The following is a 22,922-nucleotide window of genomic DNA, read 5'->3' on the forward strand; positions in this document are numbered from 1 at the left end:
TAGCTCGGTAGAGCACCTGACTAGAGATTCAGCGCGCCCGGGTTTGAATCCCGATCTGGTCGGTTGCATTTTCTCCCTTCCTGCTACATTCTAGGTGCTGTAGACCAGCCTCTGGAACTATATACAGGTGAAAATACCTAACAGGGGATAACATATAAGATGCTGGATTGATGTGGATCTTCTTGTTTAAGATGTTAGAAAAATGAATTAAACGACATCAAAGGATGAAAATATGATAATAAAATTAAATTTAAAAAAAAAAAGGTAAATTAGAATAATCCTCTGAATTCAAGGACCGAGAAATTAACCAAACATGTCCAATTTTAGGAATATTATACCTTTTCGTTGCTGAGTGTGTATCGATTTTTCTTGGCATGTAAATAAAATCCATTATTGGGGAGTGGTCCAGCTAATGACCGGTGTGTTTTATTATTAGGCATGTACATCTGATACAATACACTCCTCTATCAACGTCATTCTTTAACTACATTTTCTTTTAACATGATAAAATCGAGTCAGTAAAATTTACTACGATTTCAGGAAAAGTAATTTGTCCTTTAAATGGCTTTGTTCAATCGCCATTGAACTGTAAATATTCCCTATCCTCGAACATTGTTTACGAATGCAATTAGTCTACGTCAGAAACACCTGAAGGCCGGTCACTGTGTTACGTTGACCGCCATTAATGTCCATTTACACTGGGAACCCGATTTTCGTTTGTACAGGGTAAGTTTTCGTCCATCGTTTCTCACATTCTGTGGTCTATTTGTCTTACAGCTCCCAACGTTTGATCGACTGTGTGCATTCTTACAAACTTAAATCCGAGGGTCTTACGATTTCAAAGCTTCTTAGAAATGAATTTCAATTGAATTTATATCTATCACTGTATTGGAGCAAAAATTTCTTCACACAATTTGATTTGGCTTTACATATAGGGGGAGGCAAGTAAACGACACCTCTCAAACACTCGATGTAAATGATTCAACTTTTTAATAAAATGTACATGCACAGTGATTTCTTTATATCTTTAGTATTTCCGTCAATTCAATAGCACTTTCGTAACTAGTACTTAAGTTTAAATAGCTTAGACTATTTTTAGAGAAACATTTAACCTCAGTCTGTTCTAAATATATACTAATAATGAAATATAAGATGAATAAAAATATAAATATCAGCAATACTTATTTTATTCTACGCTAGCTAAGTGCCTCAGTAGGTTAACGTGTAGACTGCTAATCCGTAGATCATTAGTTCGTGTCACTTTAAACCCCCCCCCCCCCATAAACTATATATTTAAACTAAATAAGGTAAGAAAATTTTGTATTTCAAAATATTATTGTACATATCCTCCCCTTTTCATCCATATTTTTTAAGACGCGCCTTTGCAATCGATTATCAGGTTTACTTTTCCGGGTATAACCTAGTACGGTCGAGAAAACACTGGGCTTTTATACATCTGTATGCATGTATATCCGCTAGGAAGCACTGATGGCTTTGTTATAGTTACATATGTATAGGAATAAAGTAATCGTCACCCCCAGGAATCAGAACAAACCGTTTACCCGGACAGTACTCCGATATTCATCAAATGAGAACAAAGATCCTAGCTGGACAGTACTCCGATATTCATCAAATGAGAACAAAGATCCTACCTGGATAGCACTCCGATATCCATCAAATGAATCTGATTTTCTTGTTCTAAATTAACCCATTACCTCGTAGTTACCCATCCATAAGCAGGTTTTAAAAAAAAATTAAATGGTTCAGCAGAATTTGAAAAAGAAGATGCATCGAAAGAATTGTCATTGTGTACATGCTGCAGTTCGGAATATTGTAATTCATTTATTTTGAACAGATTATAGGTATTTAATAAAACAGAATAGTTTTTGTAGAGATTACCATGCGTAAAATAAATTCGTCATATAAACACCACCCGTATTGCGTGTCGGTAATCTGCTTACCGGTAGTGCTTACATGTATAGTAGACATTTTAGCTTCCATATCAAACGAATGTTTGAAAAAATCCATATACACTATACATCATAAAGCGTACATTAGATCAAAAGTTACTATTGGAATGTTGATCGACACCAAATTCGGATTCACAAACTTTAAGTCGCTTTAAACTGAAACTGTTTTTATTTGATTCAACGCCTAATTTTACACAAAGTATTCAATGGCGTTGTACATGTATAATATAAAAAGCTTTAAAAGAATAAACAATACATCATATACATGCAAACACACTCTACATATACTAACCTAAAAACATGTACATTAAAACTGTCTAAAAAAAATGTGAAACATGGGAAACATCTACAAGAGATATACAGAAGAAAAAGACAACTTAATGATAAATGTAATTAACTCGTATTTCTAAACCGGGCATTCCTTGTATCTTTGATTTAAGGTAGTACTCTACATCGTCATAATGGCTGACTTCCTTTAAAAACATGGATGACAAAATCGATATCAGCAATATTTGACTTTTCCTTTTCCATTTAAATACGTAGCCGAGTAGCTCAGTAGGTTAGAATACCGACTGCTGAACTGTAGGTTGCAGGTTCGAGTCCAGCAAGGGTTTTAAATTTTTTTCAGATTACCTTCTACTAAAACTGTATTTTTTGACAAAATAAAGTAAATTTGAAAATTTTCAAATTCAAAATATTTTTGTACATATCCTACACTTTTTATCTACATCAAATTTCTCTGGTGTAGCATAACTCCTTAACACAATTCAGCCGAAAAATAGACTGACTACCGATCACCAAGAGCAGCTCTATACGTATAGATACAAGGAATGTCCGGTTTAGAAACACAAGGTAATTATATAAATGTAAACGATGTATATAACATAGACATACTACATATATATATATATGAATAAGTATGGATTGTGCGACATTGTAGCCGGATCACTATGTTATATACATCATACATTTATATACATCATATAAATGTAGTATATCCTTATTCTATATATGCCATCATGTACATTATTTAATGTCCCTCTCGAGAATTTTTCACTCATGGATGTGGAGACGTCACCATGGCATTGCCGGTGGAGGGGTGCAAAACTTATGAGCACTGAGCGGGACGGTTATTTATTGTGCCACACCTGCTGTGACATGGGGCCTCGGTTTTTGTGGTCTCACCCGAAGGACCGCCCCATTTAGTCGCTTCTTACATGTACATCAGTATGGTATATTATATTGTTATCATTTCATTGTATAATCTGTTGTAGTATGATATACTTTATACATGCACCTATTAACTGTATGGTTCTTGGTCAATAAACAATACAATACAATACGACAAACAAAGAGGTAGTGAAGACCTATTCTAATCCGGATCAAGCAATGGTAACATCTCCTTGTAAATCTATAAACAAACATAATATATTGGCGAAGGGGTTTCATTTTTAAAATGAGTACATGATTCACGATTTCCCCCAAAATTTTGTTTTTCACTTTTGATGATCAAAATCTACTGTCTTTTGTGTTTGAAATATTTCACATGAAAATTAAGGTTATATATTATCACAGAAGCTCATTTTAGAGAGTTTATTATTTGTTTTGTAAACAAAGATTGCGGTATGCTATTGTTTACAAAATTTTCAAAAGAAATGGATATCGATCAAGTTTATTAAACCTTTCACATTTCAAGCATTTTTGGGGTAAAATGTGTCATCTAAAAGTTAAAATTTGTGACTATGCAAAATTAAGATGCATTATATTACAAAATCAATATTTCACGTGTTTGTTTACATAAAAAGACTCGAGTCTTTGTTTACATAACACAGATTTAAGGCTAAAATATTGCTTTTATTCTGGCATTCAGAAGGTCAAAATTTTGGCTGTCAACATTAAATGAGTTATTTTTTTAATGTTTAACATCAAAAATGAAAAATATTTTTAACAAAAATCGTGAACCAGTCCCTTTAAAGACGGTATTCTTTCAAATTGCTGACATATTTGTGCAAAGTTCCTATGATGTAATAAATGAAATAGGTACACTTAGCGTTTATAAGATGCGCTATATGATATATGTATAGTTCTAGCTTGCGGCTGGTTCCGATAGGAACTGTAGTGTGTGTATAGAGGAAGGAGGATCGATAACACACACGTTGGTCTCTGAGAACACGATACACACTCAGCATGGGTGTTAAATTGAGGCAGACGCGCAGCCAAATAAACGGTACGAAAAATCCATCTACATGACAGTTGTATTGTATAACGAGGTAGTGCCGTGTGATGTTCAGTACGATACACAACAATACATTGAACGCTGGCGTCGGATTGAGGTAGGTTATGACCAACAAATGAACATGCTCACGTGTTTTCTTGTGCGAGTTGGTTTGAAAGTGCTTTCTAATTTATCTCGTTTAGTATTCTATAAACAAAGGGGCGTGACTGATTACAGCCACCTCGACTGGCCGATATCTCCTTAATGCGTCGGGTTTTTGACGGCCCCCTTCCCAAACCAAGATGCTCTGATTATGATTAAAGCTTTTCAAGAACACCTTGAAATGCATACGTGTTGACAGGTCTTACGATGTACCAGCGTATCTAGAGCTCATAGAGCGTTTCCTTCTATTTCATTATATGTCATGACGAACGTAAAATTATTTTGATGCAAGCGCTGTCAACAGGAAGCGGAATTAACTTAGATAACACGGTTGCTCAGTGGCAGAGCGTTCGCTCCTTAATCGGGAGGTCATCAGTGCGAACCCCGTTCGCGTCATTGTCACGTCATACTTAAGACGTAAACATTGGTAGTGATTGCTCCTTTGCCAAACGCTTGGCAATTACGGATCTTTCGGAATGGATGTCCCGTGTCGCGGTAGATGTTGGTATATGTGTAACAGGTTTCTCTTTCCCTTAAGTAATAACAGGAACACCTGTTTGGGTTCTCGACAAGACGTTTATTCAGGAGTTACCATGCAATGCACGAATTGTCCAATGATGAAACCCTATAACAACAATGTTTAACAATTTTAAGTAATATGCTATATAAAACATGAATACTATAATTTCACATAATTACTGATGTACAACCAATATACGATTATAGCATTACATGGGTGATCTATATCAAGGGAGATAACTCTATACCTGTATACATCACATATTAAATCTCCCAAGTCCTATAGACTTTAACTTCATCATAAAAACTTTACAATAATTATCATTATAATATGTATTAACATTATTAATTATTGAATTAAATAAAAACCATATGGTGAGCATACCATTCTATGGGAATAGGCTCGAGTGAACAATATTTACAGATGACACCAAACTGGTCTGATCTATAAATTAATTATGATATCTACAATATCTTGTAAGTCATAAAACATACTTTTACTTTAAAATAATATCACAGTGAGACGAATCATATACATTACTATCACAGATATTTACATTATATAAGTCTCACTCTCACTGATCATTTATTCCAGGAATGTGGCAACAAAAGGAATTTTATGCAAAATTACAGATTTAACATTTAGTAAAGGAATTATAGAATAGATTAGCATTAGTAATAAATTATTAACTTACCATTCAAGAGGAAAAATGTCGGTCTATGTCTAATTGTCAAAATATGTCAGATCTACTGAAATCAACTCTCTTCTTCAAAAACTGAATAAAAACTGACCACAAAGAACAGAACTCTTGGAGGGAAAATCTCCAAGACCAATCCAATGACATGAGACAAACTAAAACACCAATGAAATTAAAAGACACAAGGGATATTTGGCCAAAATATAATTATATACCCCAGGCCATTACACTGGGAAAGTGACCAAATTTATATGCTTGACTGCATGTTTAAATTACATTACCTTGCCTAAGCATTTTATTCAATGAACCGATTCTTTATACATATACCCATCATATTATACAATATACATGTATAATATGAGTCTGTCACATATGTACGTTATGGTAGCTCATTCTCAGTGGCCGAGTGGTTAGAGCATCGCGCTCAAAATCAGACGGCTTCTCACCTCTGTCGGAGCGGGTTCGAATCCCGATCGCGCAGGTAAGTGAGAAAGTTTCCCAGTTTACTTTCGGAAGGTCGGTGGTCTCTTCCCAGGTACATTGTATCTTCCACCAATAAAAACTGGGCGCCACCAGATAACTGAAAAGTTGTTGAGTGTGGCGGAAAACATCAATCAATCAATCATTACACTAAAGTCTTATTCAATGGCTCGTTAAAACACCCTATGAAGCATGATTTCGCCATCGAAAGAGTGATACAAGCTATCATATATTAATTTTTTGTGATTTTTCACGGAATGATAAAAAATGTGTTTTGTTTGCAAATAAGAAATTCTTGAGTCAAATTTCGCTGTGATTTGGTGTATGATAAGAATATCTAATTAAACATGCCTAAAAGATTCAAAATTTGTGGTACTTCGCCTACAACTGGTGACAGTGAAAATTTCTCGAAGGCACGTGAGAAAACAAATAAGAAAAATAATTCAATAATCATTTTGATGGTCATTTTAAACGAGGTCCTTGGGTCACATCAATCGCCTGAGTCATCTTTGCCCTGCTGCTGTTCAGCTATTGTAATTTTAAACAGATTGTTTGGCATTCTTTATTCCCATAAAAACTTTTAAGCTTTTATGTTATGACCCAAACTTAGCCCATTAGTGTCACAACATATAGCCATGAAAGATTTAGTTACAAGGTTAAAAAGCATGCCTTGGTATGAAATGAAAGGTCTTGTAATAAGGCATTTTTATATTTTAAAATACAAAATGTGAAAGCCGTACCTTAAACAGTTCAAAAGATATTGCTTAGGTTAACGTTTCTTAAAAGTAGATCACAATCCAAGGTCAAGATTACAAGGTAAAAAACTTTGATTCCAAAAGAAAGGTCTTACCACAAGGAATACACACATCAAATATGAAAGCTATATCACTCACCATTCAAAAGTTATGAGGATGATTAAAGTTAATTTCTATTCAATTTTGGAATTTGGGTTACACATCAAGGTCACACATAGCATCAAATGATATTTCTTGCCATAAGAAATCTTTGTACAAAATAAGAAAGTCCTACCTAAAACCGTTCAGGAGATATTGCCTAGATTAAGTTTTCTTAAAAGTCCGTCAAATGTCAAGGTCACAAGGTCAAACACTTTGGTACAGGAAATGTCCTCTATCACAAGGAATACACATATGAAATATGAGACCCCTATCACATCGAACTCACGACCTCCCGATTACGAAGCGAACGCTCTACCACTGAGCTACCGCGAACGTGAACAAAAAAGGTCCCTCCTTCATCCTTTATACGTTCGGCAATATTATAAGTGCAAACAAATTGAAAACAATAGTTTTCATTGTATGTTGTTGTAGACCGCAAACTGGTTTACGTTCGTGCTTAAAACAATCGCAATTGTCGGTATTGTCCTGGGATGACAGTAGATATATATATATATATATGTATATATTATTTCTGATACACGTGCACAACAGAAAACGTGCCAGATAACATCGTGTTCAATCTCAAATCAAAATTAGTAGGATGCACTCATCCGGCTTTTCCTAGCCATTCTTAAAATGATTCAAATCTTCATTTGATTCCAGAGAGTGAAGTGATAAAGATATACTTATGAAAGTATACTATGCTGTTTGTTATTATATCTATGTCCTTTTTATGTATTCAATTATTCCTAAGGGTTGTTTTAAATTGTTTCATATGTTATTAGGGTAATCATATCATTACATTGGCGCTATATATTAATAATAATATTTATGCATTTTAATTCTGACACTATGAATATTTTATTCACATGTATGTGCACATCGATTTTATATTATCTTTTCTTTCACATTTGTAATGCGCTTTAGAGAACTAATGTTGGTAGGGCGCTATATAAATCTTTTAATTACAATTACTAGTAAACCCCACCCGAGTACGCGACGTTGTGAACAAAGGGAAAATCCCCTTTGATTTACTAGCAAAATATATTATGCATACTTTTTTCTTAATTCTTGAATCGAAATACGTGGTCATCCTTTTCATTTTCAAAGTTAATTTCTTGACAATTTTTTTTAAAGTACGCAATAAGATAATGCTTCATTTCGACAATCACATGTTAAGAACATTGCAACAGTCTACAATCCGTCGTACTGACCATGTGTCCAGTCCATGTACCTCCCGTGTAATACCTTAACAAGGTGGATTCTAATTACAAAATGCACTCTTCGAAAATATTGATTTTCTTGATATCCATATGAGTGAAAAATTCTCGAGAGGGACGTTAAGCAATAAGCTTGACCTCTAACCGATATGCGAAGGTTACAATGCGCAGACACCCTTATCCCCAAAAAATCAGTAGCGGGTCGGTTTCATGTACAGATTCTTATTGATTTTTGTTTGTACTAATGAATTTCTTAATTATGCAATTTATTACAGACGTAGATTAAAATGAAAATTTCTAAAGAATGACCTGCTTTTTTGTGTCCCACTATTTCCCATAATTCCAATTTCACCGATAGGTGGCGGTTATCCGGAAACGCGAGAAACGGAAGTAGAAATGTAGCGACAAAAATGTGCAATAAGGATATAATTGTTCGCTATAGGACTCTGACCGGACGACTTCCGTTATCTGGATTGCCTCTAAAGCGTTTGTGCAAATGAATCCACATAACTTAGGGATGTTTGCATTTGGATATAATTTAGTGTGGCTTTGCTAGTCTTGAAAAGAATTTGTTTTCATTAATTTCTTGTGTGTTGCCACATCAAACTTTGATATCCAATTATGGCCCCACCTTACTACTGATGCCTACGTATCTCTCATAGAAACTTGTACTGACGAGTTTATCACTCACAGTCCCCGGTCGAAAACGAACCTCAGCACTCTATCACTCCCCACCGCAACCTTGCTCTTCTTCGATAAGTTTTGCTTGGCCCTTTACGTTGGTTGGTTGCATGTTGTTTACCATCCTGCGAAATATAGGCCTATGCTCGGCGCTTACAGCCTTTGAGGAAGGATCGTAATTCATTTAGTCGCCTCTTACGACAAGCAAGGGGTACTGAGGAGTGAAGGGCGGACCTATTCTAACCCGGATTCCCACGGGACAGCCGTTTACGTACGTTGCTCAGTAAGCTATTCACAGCCCCATGACTTTCACTTTCTCTGCTGGAAGTAAATTTCTTCGAGAATTCTCGCAGGTCACGTTTCTAGCCTAATGGACAAACTTGAATTTGCACTATCTGAAGATGCTTGCACCTAAATATAATCAATCATGGCCCTGTTGTTCTTGGTAAGATGTTTGAAACATCAGCATGCAACACATCGATCCCCTTATTGTGACCCCATCCTGCCCCCGCGAGTCATTATTTGAACAAACTTCAATTTGCACTACCTAGGGATCCTTGCATATTAATACGAGTATTCATGCCGCTGCTGTTATTTAGAAAAAGATTGTCTCTATACATGTATATCCCCATGTAAAACTTTGATCTTCATTGTGCCCTATCCTACCCCTGGGGAACACAGTTTGAACAAACTTGAATCTGTACTACATGGTAATGCTTGTACATTAATATGAGTACTCATGTCCCCGTTCTTGAGAAAATTTTCAAAGATGTATCAGTTATTTAGATGAAGATTTATCCTATATACATCTATCCCCATGTAAAAGCTTTATTCCCTATCGAGATGTTTTAAAAACTTCGGAAACAAAAGTACCTGGTTTGTCATTTATTGATTGTCCTATTCAAATTTCTGTCTAGTAGGTACTAGTATATACATGTTGTCATCCTTAAATGATAGTTCTAATTGTTTTTATTATAGGATTAAACATTCTTTTTGAAGAATTTATCGATGTATAATTCCAATGTTATTTATTACAAGCGTTTTGATTGGACAAAAATAAAGCTGAACAAGAGTTTATACATCAATAAATCCGAAAACGCGATGTATTTATACACGCCTGAAAACAAATAACATAGTGCGGGGAAACTATTCAATTTTTTGCAATTGTTAATGAAGTGAAAGAATTGGAATTATAAGAATCAAACATTCTTTTTGAAGAATTTATCGATGTGTAAACTCCGGTCATTTTACTCACAAACTTAACATAAAAGTGCGAAACTGAATAAAAGTGCGAAGCACTTTTATGTTAAGTTTGTGAGTAAAATGTCCGGAGTTTACACATCGATAAATTCTTCTAAAAGAATGTTTGATTCTTATAATTCCAATTCGTTCACTTTATTAACAATTGGAAAAATTTGAATAGTTTCCCCGCACTATGTTATTTGTTTTCAGGCGTGTGTGAATACATCGCGTTTTCGGATTTATTGATGTGTAAACTCTTGTTCAGCTTTATTTTTGTCCAATCAAAACAATTGTAATAAATTATATTGGAATTATGAATATTTAATTATTAACTTACACAAGAAAACAATTACAGTTTATTGGATGTTTCGTGAACTGCCAGGTAATCTAAATCTGCCCACTGGTAACTGCCGAGTGAGAAAGAAAGTTGTGATTAAGTTGAAATACAGTGATGACGCAATGCTTCTTCATTACCCTAATCTGAGGAAAAAGAGATATGAAAGTAATAACTTAAAACTTTACGCTGACTTTGCCCCGTTTGGTTTCGATTTTGGGTTTCGTTTGGTTTCGATTTCCTTTCGCAGTTATCTACATGTATATAATATTTACATCCTTGTATGAATGTGTAGGTAATTAAATGATGCATAATTAATTTCATGCACCTACCAGGTTATGTTTAGTACACACAATCTGACACTGTATATTCGTAGGTCACGGAACACTGGCTTCCTGGTCCTTGAGGACATCAGCTCCGTCATTCGGCCTAACGTGTGATTATCAACAACAAGGACTCGATGTTTCGTAAGGTATTTAGCTGTATATTTCATATCAATGCTTATTTTCATGTTTGCATATTTTACAAGTACAGTTCATTTAATATCACTTTTATATGGATGCTCAGAATACTATACCGTGTGTATTTAAATGTGGATTTAATATAATATAGTAGTTATATTGCCATTTTCCATCTTCATTATGAAATACATCCTGATAAAACATGCGAACATGGAGGTATATTTTCCCTGTATGTTCGGGACGAGCCCTGGGTGACGAATGGTCAACTTTAGCAATGTGAAGTTTATATCTGTAAGTGCATGGCCAACATATTATTTACGATTTTTTTTTTGTTGATAATAGGTTATGGCTGGTCTGTAAATGTATCAACCCTGAGCAGATGTTTCATTTTACCATTTGTTGCTAAACTGACGTGGGACCATGTCGAATGCTGAATGCTTCGATAACACTATATTCGAACCAGCTTTAGGTAAGTGATTTCACTTATTTGTTCCCCGAGTTTCCATGCCAATATATTAGTAATTTACAATATGCCATTACATGTGTTCAAATATAATTAACACATCCTCTATTTGACGGATATCGTTATTTTACACCTAGACAGGAGACCGCATATTTCTACAATCGCCAGCCTATCCAGCTGAGAGCTTTGACTCTTTGTGGGGGTTTTCAAACAAGATCATATGCGAGCTATCTCTGACACCTTACCACATAACTATCAAGAGTATACTAAACCATTGTGAGATACATGATCATACAGATATATTTACTAAAATTATTGTCCGTGAGAAATTTCGCCGGGAGTCGGAAATCTTAAATATCAGTTTGAAGTAAACTTGATTCCCATTGACAGAAACTTTTTCAAATCCCCCCCCCCCCTTCAAAAAAATAAGTTTTAAAATTTCAAAATTAGTCATAAGATAAGTATAATGTCAATATCCGTCAAATACTACTGATATTATTTATCAATTGATCATTTTAGCCTCTGTTTTCTATCATGGTTGACCAGTTCTCGCGGAATCTCGCAACTCGGTGAGATGCAGTTTCTGATTGTGTAGTAGAAAAACATACTCGTCAGAAAGATACATATCTTGGTCTCAGTAGACCATTAAATTGTCATATTGTAATTTATTTGTATTTACACCCAACCAGTAAATTCAAAACCTTTTTGCATGATTCAATTAGATTTTTTTTTTCATTACTTTCTTAATCAATTTAAGTTAACTTTTTATAAAATGTTATAAGAAATCTATAAAACATGGCATTCGATTTTATTTTCAAGCTACATGTGAATGTCTATGAATTTATTGAATGTAAAGCTAACACACTACAAAGAGTTTAACGGATTTAACAAATTATTTAGGATCATAGAAATCTTAACTGTTCCGTACAGGTGACTCTCGATAACTCGAAGTTCAAAGGACCTTGATAAAACTTCGAGAAATCGAGAGTTCGAGAGATCGAAATTCGGAAATTGAAGGACCGCCGGTATGGTTCAGATTTTACAGTAACCGGAAATGTATACCAACAAGATCATATGATATCGTTTTGACATGTTTTCCTTTTGTACTTTGATATCAAAATATAAAACCTTATTTTGCATTAATAAAAACATTTCAAAGTTTATGTATTTATTTGTTCTTTAATCATGCTTAGATAGGCATACAAAACCAAGTTCCGATGACGCTTTACTATCGCAAAATGTTATGTCGCTTTACCCAAAACACAAATTCTAACGAATGAGTAAAACGATGTTTTAGAATAACTTTACACAAAGAACAAACTCGAGAAATTTAACAGTCTGTAGATCTCTAAATCATGTATAAAACTTACTCTCTCGTTGTCACGTCAAAAAAAAATATAGATTTTATTCATAGTCGGATTATATCTAATTTTAATCATCACGACTCGAACCCCCAGTGCAAGGTGTAAACCGACCAATTAGCCAATTATATACTCAAGGGTGTCACCTCCACAAAGAAGCACCGACGAGGTTTCAACTATGTAAACACCTAATTACCCCTCCTGCAGTCAACAAAATACGGGTAAGGTCCAAGCGGAAATTATTACACGCTTGGGTAACGGTGGGTATACGCTACCACCACTTCGAGAGAACGAGAGTGAAAAACTTCAATGTGTTTTATAGGACCCAACTTCACTTCTCGAGATCGAACGTTCGAAAGCTCGATAGTAAATTTGCTGTGTTTTGTAGAGAAAAAAATCAGGACCATGATTTCACTTCGAGAGACCGAGAGTCACCTATATATGCATAATTCACAACCTGTTAGTGTGTATATTATCTCGAGATTCCAAAAATGGTAAAATTTCTTTAGAATATTTGTCAGGAATTTCGGCATGCATAATCCAGACCTTCAAGCTTATTGGTCCATTATGAAAACATAATTACCTTGTTTCACAAACACTTTTTAGTAGGAAATATATTAATTTTGGGCTTTTTATCAGATAAACGTAAAACCATCACTCTAGGGATTAAGATAAGGTGACACTAACAGAGAACGCCATCCTGACAAATTAACATCTTTTGATCAAACTGTTTATTCTCGGGATGAACGGATGTTAACTAAGTAAGTTCTATGTAGCTGCAAGCGGTCTTTCTTTTTAACCTGACATTTATGTAATTATAAATCAAACTTGCTGACAAATTATGAAATTAGTTTTTCTATCACATGACTCTTTTTGGAAATCTTGATTGGCTTTTTAACCAATCTGTCGGAGTTGTCCTCCGTGTCCTCCATGTTGGTTTCTTTTCTTCGATCATTGAAGTTGCGAGCGCTAGAGTACAGGGATTGTTGTCACTTCGTTTTCATTTAAATAGTTAATCAAAAATTAATGTCCCCTGGACAGCTAATTCTCCAATCAACAAAATGCACCCTCCCCACCACCCCACCCCCGAAGCAGGTACCAAACTACAGCTGGATGGTCTAAGACAATGTTGATAAAGTGCCTTGTCCCAGGATATACTAAGTATAGTAACCGTATTGGGATTCGAACTATCGACCTATCAAATGCTAGACTAACCTAACAGACCACTAAACCACATATTTCACATGTATAATAAATAAAGAGGGCGTTCTAGGAACTTGTGCCCAATCCTTTTGTCTTTAATATCTTGTCAATAGAAGATGTTTAATTCGATAAATACATGTATTTTGTGTTCGATTTCAGGGACAAATAACCACAGGTTCACTGATCGAGTGGGAAATAATGTTATACCACAATGGCAACAGGTGACGTTGTCATGGCATGACGTCACTGTAACTTCCATACCCAGGTGCATGCGAAGAAAAGGGGAATCTCCTAATAAAAACATTCTGAATAAAGGTGAGCTTCCAATATGCCATTGCCAAAATCCTAAACAAACTTTTGATGTTCGTCATAATAGCTTTCTTTTTAAAAATTAAATCAATTTGATGACAATATTTGATGGATGACAATATTTGATGGATGTTACCGATGGTGGAGGTTTAATGTTTGGGATGCTCGTTTCACAGCTGGCATGTCACATGTTCGATTCTAGAGTGAAAGCTACAGGTTTTTCATATGTGACCTTAAAAGCAAAAGCCCCGTTTCGCGGTAGTCGTTGCATCGATAAATAAACCTGAATACTATCATGACTTTGAGGACCATGCATTCCTAAAAAATTGTGGCACTTCATCAACAACTGGTGACGTCTCTTTTTTTTTGGGGGGGGGGGGGGGTATTCGTTTGGTCAGGTGGAGATCTACATGAGGGATCCTAACTTGCTCGTTTGCAGCTTGGAGATCTCCCGTAGATCTCTTTCGTCTACTTCTCAAATAGCAAGTAGAGACTGGAGACGTACTGGTGATCTCCTGAACCAGCCGTGGAGATGGGAAACAAACAGACTCAAAGTTTAGGTGTGAATTTTTTTGGAAAGGAACGTAAAATAACAAACGAACGAAAGGCTCTATGGTCACGTGGTTTAAAAATACGTCGTATTTTCCTTCAAAACACTTCATTTTCATAAAATAGACGCCAGTGTTACAGAAACTGTATACCTTTGAATGTTTATCGAGTACATAAAAGTATCCTTGTAATGTATCTGTACGTGAATAGTTTATAGCTTTATTATCTAATTGTCTATCAATAGATAAATTAACCATATTTGACTTGTTCCTTCTTAAATTATCTGTGCATTTTTAAGACAGTTACATGTATACTACTAACTAATCTTGGCATTGCACATGGATTTTACTGCATTGTACAAATGCTCTTTATCGAAATGAATTGCATATCATTATAAACTACAACATCGTGGTTCTTTTAATTGCAGATAAACATGTTCCTCGGTAGAGTGAAAGACCCCATAGACTATTTACCTCGGCCTTTGGCCTTAGGCAATAGTTCATGCATGAGGTCTCCCACACCACACCAGGGCAATAGTTTTGATTGTGTCCCTGACATACATTAAATATCACTTTTCGTACTTGATTTTGACAGTCTGTGGAGTAATTAAGCCGGGAAAATTGGTAGCCATTATGGGAGCAAGGTACATGTAATATAGAGCACGATTTGTTGTCACGGTAATCAATTTGAAATCAATATAAGTTTACTTTGAAGAACTTTGTCTCACGAAGGTCATTTAATATTTTCAGTAAAGCAATTTTTTTAACGATATATGTACATTGAGAACATTAAGCTGCCGTTGTCTGGCTTGTCTTATAATACCAGTATGCCTTTAAAATGTTTTTGGGGTTTCATACATAACACAAGCTACATTTATCACGTGATAGTGGCGCCGGAAAAACAACACTGATGAATGTCTTGACTTTCCGAAACATCCGCTCTTTGTCCGTGTCGGGGGACGTAAAAGTCAATAACAGAGTTGTGGACAGAGAAGAAATAAACAACGTATCCGCTTATTTACAACAAGAGGATCTATTTTTAGGAACAATGACCGTTCGGGAACACCTTACATTCAAGGTAAAAACGCACAAACTCCTACACTCACAAACAAGCTTATTTCAGTTCGTTAACCACCGTTAAATGGCTGAAATAATACCAAAACGGCGTAAAACCATAAACAATCAATCACAGACTATTTAGATTTATGTTTTTGCCGTCCCGGTGATATTTCGGTCATTCTTCAACAGATGCGTAAAGGAATATCCAGTCAGTGTTCTTTTTAGACATCAGTAGCTTATTTGTGAAACAGTTGATTATATACATGTACCACACTATTTACCTGGTGTAAGAATGTAAAACGTATACGGTACCAATTTTGATGCACCAGATGCGCATTTCGACAAATAATGTCTCTTCAGTGATGCTCAACCGAAATGTTTGAAATCCGAAATAACAAAGTTTTAGAGCTATTATAGGGGAAAACAGTGTGCCAAAAATAGTGGAGTCAAATTCGTCTAAGGATAAGAGCTATGTGTGAGGGAGATAATCCTTAATTTTGAAATGATTTTCTAAATTTTAAAACAGCAATTAAATATACATCCGTATTTTCAAGCTAGTAATGAAGTACTTAGCTACTGGGCTGTAGAGACCCTCGGGGACTAACAGTCCACCAGCAGAGGCCTCGATTTAATTTGATAATTTCATTTCATTTCATTCTAATTTGATAAAAATTTACTTGCATGCATCCGCATATTTTTGTGAAAATTTATTAAAATCATTAAAACTCATGACAGTATATTGTCATCTTCGATACTTTTATAATCTTAACTATTTCTGTCTTCTACAGAGCTGTTTACAAGTGAATGCAGATACGAAAGCTAGACAAAGGAAGGTGGACCTAGTCATTGCTGAGGTGTGTATGCATCACGAATAATAGAATTGGTGTATTTCCCATGTCGGATTGATTTAGTACCACAGGAAGTTTTAACAAAACATAATCAGTAGTCATTATATCTCCGAGAAAGACGATTAGGGCAGGTTGTTTTGGTCTGCCCGTTTTGTCTCTCAACAATAATACTTTTTGTAGTAAATAATGTACTTCATGGCATACCAATAAATATAATTTTTGCCGGAATTATTGGTTATTGGAATTCTAGCTAGAATTATTGGCATTTTAGCCAGAATTATTATACTTTTAACAAGAATTATTTAAATTTTATCCAGAATTATTGGAATGCCAGCCATAATTATTTGAATTTTTGCAAGAATTATTGCAATGTCAGCCAGAATTATTGAACTTTTAGCTAAATTATTTGAATTTTAGCCAGAATTATTGAATATTTAGCCAGAATTACTGCAATTATAGCCAGAATTATTGCAATTTTAGCTAGGTTTGACAAAATGCGCCGACTCCATGATAGGCATTCCCTTTTCCAATCAAAGAATATCTGGAGGCGAGAAAAAACGACTTGCGTTTGCTTCAGAGGTAATTAGATTTGAACTTTGTACATGTGTACATTTTATGATATATGTTAAATGCGTCTCTCTCTCTCTCTCTCTCTCTCTCTCTCTCTCTCTCTCTCTGTGTGTGTGTGTGTGTGTGTGTGTGTATGTGTGCGCATGTGTGAACAATATGCTCACTAGAATTTCATTTTTATACATGGTCGCAGAAATGTTGCATTGATCAATATGCGGGCTAGAGAAATCTAAATGTGAAAGATTCACAGATTGAAAGAAGAAGCTAGATATGGGGACTTTTATTAGATCTAAATGTTTTGTTGAATTTTATGCCTTGTTTCATTCTGATATTCATAATATCTTTCCATGCACCAGGTCAGGAAATAGTGGTAAATTTCTAAAGAATAACTCCATGTTAATTGTATGGGAATGTTTTAAACCATTATCTTAAATAAAAAAAATGTACATACATGTGTATTGTCTATGAATAAATTAATTTTTGTTGTCAGTTGCTTATGAACCCACCACTGATGTTCTGTGATGAACCTACTTCCGGTCTAGATTCCTTCATGGCAACAAGCGTCATCCAAAGCCTAAAGATGTTGGCTCACAAAGGTCACACAATAATGTGTACCATCCACCAGCCCTCCTCTGAAGTATTCGCCCTCTTTGATGAGTAGGTACTCTGAATTCATAAATAGCTGACTTTTGAGGTACTACTGTCGGAATACGGTTTTTATCTGAATTCAATATACGTCGTTATATTTTTTAAGGGGGCATGGTCACGATTTTTTGATTGATTGAAATTGACAGTTGTTATAGGTTTATATGTTTATGGATAAGTGGATTAAAATATTTTTACACGGAGCATGTTTTGTATTTACATACAACCCGGCTCCCTTAACCGTGTTTACAAACACGGTGTTTTGAGACGAATGTGCGCGCATTTCATAGGACCGTAAGCCAGTTTTACTAAAGTCAACAAAGGTCTTCGTAATCTAGAATTTTGTATAAAATCAAAATTGGCATGGATTTTATGCAAGGGAGTTATTAATAGGGGTGGGGGTGGGGTGGGGTGTAATATTCAGGAAAAAGCCCACTTTAAGATAGCCAGTACTTCGTTTGGGAGACTTTATAATCGGCAGATTATAACCATGTCTTGATACATGCAACACCTTTTTTTTATTTCATTTACTTTCATCAAATATTTACTGACAATTACACGTACAACATTGAAACATTTCTCATTGCAAGGTTCATAATACTTTCAGTAAGAAAACATACATAAACATATGATTTTATGGGATTTTTCTGATACTTCATGATAAGTTTATTGTATTGTAGGATTTACCTATTGGCAGAAGGACATTGTGTATTTAGGGGCTACACGATGCATGCTTTGGACTTTTTTAAACAGTAAGGCAACATTTATTAAATACTTCTCCGCCTTTAGGAAGGGATGGCAAAGGCCATTGAAAAATAATGGCCCAATGGTTTTATTTACATGTATTGTAACATATCATGAAACTATCAACTGTGATTTTAACCGTAACTATGGTGTTACGAGTGGCGGATCCAGGATTTCCGAAAGGGGGTATGTGAAAGAAGGACAACTTTTGATTTACCAAAAATAGATTCAGAACGATTATATTGCAAGACCTTGACTCTCATTTTCCTGGTCAGAAAACCTAATAAAATTACTGATATGGAAATTGAAGTGAAGGATAATTTGTTTGCTTATATTCAATTAAGTTTCAAATAAGTGTACGTATAATGATTATGTTGCTGTTTTAGAACTTTTGACAGAGGAAATTCAGATTATTAATGTCAAAGCATCACGTGCTTTCTGTAAGCTTAAAACGTATCGTCAATTGTAATAACAGGGCGCCTTTTTCAATAATTACAAGTATATCATTACCTCCCATGATATCGAATTCTATTTTATGAATCGCCTAACACCTAGCTTGCAAGACGAGTTTTGAGTGAGGCCGACGTTTTGAAGTTGAATTGATTTATTTATGGGTAATCCAAACGGATGTTTTCTAAACGCATGTGCATCTTTATAGCGTGTATGCACTTCAAACTATACACCCCTTTAGTCGTTGCAATGAGACGTTACTATATCCCCCATATGTTGTTTATGTCTCATCTGATTCGATACACGAGAACATGTTCTGCGTATGATCAATTTGTAAATGGACCACTCGAAATACCAGAGATGGGATCAGGTGTCTAAGAGGAGTAAGCATCCCCTGTCGACCAGACACACCCGCTGTGAACCCTTAATATCAGGGTGTAAAGAACGACCTCTATTGGTGTGAAACATGTCGGACAGTATTTTACCCAATGATAGGTTGGATTGGTAAATTAAATCGTTATCATAATAACGAACTTAAAATTTGCGAAAGTTTGACTTGAAATAAGACTGTTGAAACCCATGTAATAACTCCTTTTGTCAGTAGGCTGCCTTTATTTAAAAAAAAAAACAACTGCCTATAAGCAAAACAAGCTCTTGCCTATTTAATCAATTGAGAGACATAAACACCATATGTAGGTGATAATGGAATATTGCTATAATTAAAACTTTTGTTTGTAGACATGGGTACCCTTGTCCAGTGAACTATAACCCCGCCGACCATTTTATATTAACACTGGCGACGATCCCCGGACACGAACGGGCATGTCATGCAAAACTTCACGTGAGTTGAATAGTTATTGAATTGAATATTATAGTCTGTAATTTAACGCTCTACTAAAAATTCGATATATACAATGGTGAAAAGCCAAAACTAAGACAAACTGAAATCTTAATTAATAATTTTCCTTTTCCTTTAGAAATTGCGCTGTGAATTTGAAAAATCTCAGACATTGCAACTGGAAAACGGAAAACACGATTCAGCACCTCCCACGGTAAGAACCTTCGTGAAAATGATTTAACAGAAATGCAAAACTAAAATACTTGTATACTTCTACAATAGAAATCTGTATCTGTAAACGAATCATTCATTATAATATCTGTTGGGATTTATTCAGGAGCTCTTACGGTTTGTAGTGAGCTTTTCTGATCACTTTTTGGTCTGGCGTCAGCGTGTTCACCCGTTTACGTTTTACTGTACATTTTCGACTTCTTCTGCAAAACCACAAGACCAATTACCAAACTTGGCACAAAACATCCTTGGGTAAAGGGCTTTACGTTTATTCAAACAAAGGGAAGATGATCATTAAAATGCAAAAATAGGGTAGAGTCATTTAAAACTCTTATCAATAACCACCGAACCAGAAAATTTGAAATTTACATAAAGTCAACGCTTCCTTTAAACGTAGTGTAAATTCAAATTTGTTTAAATCATGGCCTCGGGGCTAAGATGGGGTCACAATAGTTTTACATGTGAAAATTTAAGGAAAAGCTTTAAAAAATACTTTTCTCAAGAAGCAATGGGTCAGAAAAATGAAATTTACATGAAAACAGTTTGACATAGTGCAGATTCAAGTTTATCAAAATCGTGCCCCCGGGGGTAGGGTGAGGCTACTAATGGGCATAAAATTTTTACGCGCAAATATATATTAGGGAAAATCTTTTAAACCTCATGAACCAATTTCTCAGAAAAAACCGAAAGAGCTGGGTACGTTGGGAAGCAAAATCGGCCCTGTCTACAAATTTGATCAAATTAAACACATAAGATATCCACAATATGCCATTGTCAGAACACATTAATTTTTCGCTATGACTCTTGTCGTTTTCTTGTAAGCGTTAGTTAAATATAGCGTTGTTTCTAACAAAAAAACGCACATAACGTCATGACGTCGACGTTTATGAACAACGTTTTGGAAGGCAAAAAAGAACTACTTCAAACTATCTGACCCTAAACGGAATAGAAAGAAATCTACAAAATAAAAGATAAGTGTCTTTAGTTTTAACCGTGGAATTAAGAACTTTACATGAAGGCTTCATGACATAGTGCAGATTCAAGTTTGTTAAAATCATGGCTCCGGGGTAGGACGGGGTCACAATACGGGACTAAAATATGTAGGAAAATTCTCTTTGAAAATTTCTTCTCAAAAACCATTGGGCCTGAAAAGTGAAAATTTAATTGAAAACTTCCTGACATAGAGTAGATTCAAGTTTCTTTAAATCATGGTTCCCTGAGATAGGGTTGGGCCACAATAGGGGATTAAAATTTTACATTCAGATATATACAGCGCATAGAAACTGTATGTAATTTTGCGCTTTATCAATGAATAAAATAATATTAATATATATATATTGGTTTTTAACAATCTTCAAGAATCACTGGGTCAGAAACATGGAATATGAGATCTTCATCGCATCGAGTAGATTCAAGTTTGCCCTTTGGGTAGGGTGGGGGCCACAGTAGGTGATCAAAGTTTATTATGCTGATATATATATAGGAAATATCTTAAAAAAAAAAAAAAAAAAAAATCACTTGAGCTATTTAAGCTAGGGCTTTCATATTTTGTATATGCATTCATCACGACAAAACCTTGCATGCGATCCAATGCTGTGTGCTCTTATGACCTGGACCTGGACGTTTGACCTACTTTTATCAATATTATGACCTATTTCGTATGTTCTGAACTATTTAAGGTAGATCTTTCATATCTTGTATATAAATTTCCGGTGGCAGGACCTTTCCTTTCATATCATGTACGCTGCTTGTATATTGTTTAACGTCCCTCTCGAAACATTTTCACTCATATGGAGACGTCACCATTGCCGGTGAAGAGCTGCACAATTTAGCCCTATGCTTGCCGCTTACGGCCTTTGAGCAGGGAGGAATCTTTATCGTGTCACACCTGCTGTGACATGGGGCCTTGATTTATGCCGTCTCATCCAAAGGACTGCTTCATTTAGTCGCCTCACGCGACAAGCAGGGGGTACTGAAGACCTATTCTAACCCGGATCCCCACGGGACATGTACGTTGAACAGGGTGTTTGACCTACTTTTAAGGAAGCATAACTTATTAAGGTTAACCGGACTGTAGTTTGACCTACTTGGAAGAAAACATGAATTATTAAGTATATCCGGAAGTATTTTAGATAGGACTTTCACATTTTGTATATAGATTCATTTTGGCAAGACCTTGTGATACAATGGTGTTTGATCTATTGACCTTGGAGTTTGAGCTACTTTTAGAAAAAAATTGACCTAATTAATATCTCCTGATCTATTTGAGGTAGGGATTTCATATTTAGTATGAAAAGTGAAGATGGCGAACAGAGGTCAATCTCTCAACTCCTATAAGCAATACAAAATAGAAAGTTGGCAAACACGGACCCTGGATATACCAGAGATGGGATCAGGTGTATAAAATATCTTGATGACAAGATCTTGTTATACTACGGTGTTTGACCTTGTGACCTTGAACAACGACAGGGCCAAGGTGGAACATGTGAACGATGTAGCCATTGGGCCTTTGCTTTTTTTTTTCCAGATTACAAGCAATGGATTGTCCTCTTCGAAAACCAAATCTGAGAATGGCATACTGAGTGTAGAAATCATAAAGGTGAAAACTTTTTCAGTGAAACTTATTCGTTCATTGAGAATTTTAACATATTGTTTCATTAATAAACATTATATTGATGTGTTGTTCTTACTGCTATGATAGTTGTTTATTTTTTAAAAACATTATTTAGATATAAACATTTTGGAGCCATATAATGAATAAAATTTCTGATTTTT

At 35.2% G+C, this 22,922-nt stretch overlaps 1 protein-coding gene and 1 long non-coding RNA gene across 5 annotated transcripts in view; one reads left to right on the top strand and one right to left on the bottom strand.

The window, feature by feature from the left end:
• The first annotated feature begins 2,176 nt into the window (after positions 1–2,176).
• LOC125665176 (protein white-like) overlaps positions 2,177–22,922 on the top strand; it is a 29,232-nt gene continuing 8,486 nt past the window's right edge. For 2 of the 4 annotated variants that reach the window (XR_007366138.2, XR_007366139.2), the window contains exons 1-13: positions 2,181–4,303; positions 10,794–10,889; positions 11,221–11,347; positions 14,065–14,220; positions 15,358–15,406; positions 15,651–15,840; positions 16,610–16,675; positions 17,150–17,248; positions 17,730–17,896; positions 18,565–18,636; positions 19,817–19,919; positions 20,056–20,130; positions 22,675–22,746. Coding sequence is in view for 2 of the 4 variants with exons in the window: in XM_048897796.2 (XP_048753753.2) it covers positions 11,299–11,347; positions 14,065–14,220; positions 15,358–15,406; positions 15,651–15,840; positions 16,610–16,675; positions 17,150–17,248; positions 17,730–17,896; positions 18,565–18,636; positions 19,817–19,919; positions 20,056–20,130; positions 22,675–22,746 (1,098 nt within the window). In the remaining 2 variants the exon portion in view is untranslated. Of the gene's footprint in view, positions 4,304–10,793; positions 10,890–11,220; positions 11,348–14,064; positions 14,221–15,357; positions 15,407–15,650; positions 15,841–16,609; positions 16,676–17,149; positions 17,249–17,729; positions 17,897–18,564; positions 18,637–19,816; positions 19,920–20,055; positions 20,131–22,674; positions 22,747–22,922 lie in introns of all 4 variants that reach the window. The other 2 variants (XM_048897796.2, XM_048897795.2) reach the window with 2 other exon arrangements.
• On the bottom strand, positions 4,904–7,331 carry LOC130051011 (uncharacterized). Its single transcript, XR_008799383.1, has 2 exons — positions 5,252–7,331; positions 4,904–4,972 (listed from the first exon to the last, which is right to left on the bottom strand). It is a non-coding gene; the product is annotated as an uncharacterized LOC130051011 (long non-coding RNA).

Source organism: Ostrea edulis, chromosome 10 (genome assembly GCF_947568905.1).
Source record: "Ostrea edulis chromosome 10, xbOstEdul1.1, whole genome shotgun sequence".
NCBI classification, from domain to species: Eukaryota; Metazoa; Mollusca; class Bivalvia; order Ostreida; family Ostreidae; genus Ostrea; species Ostrea edulis.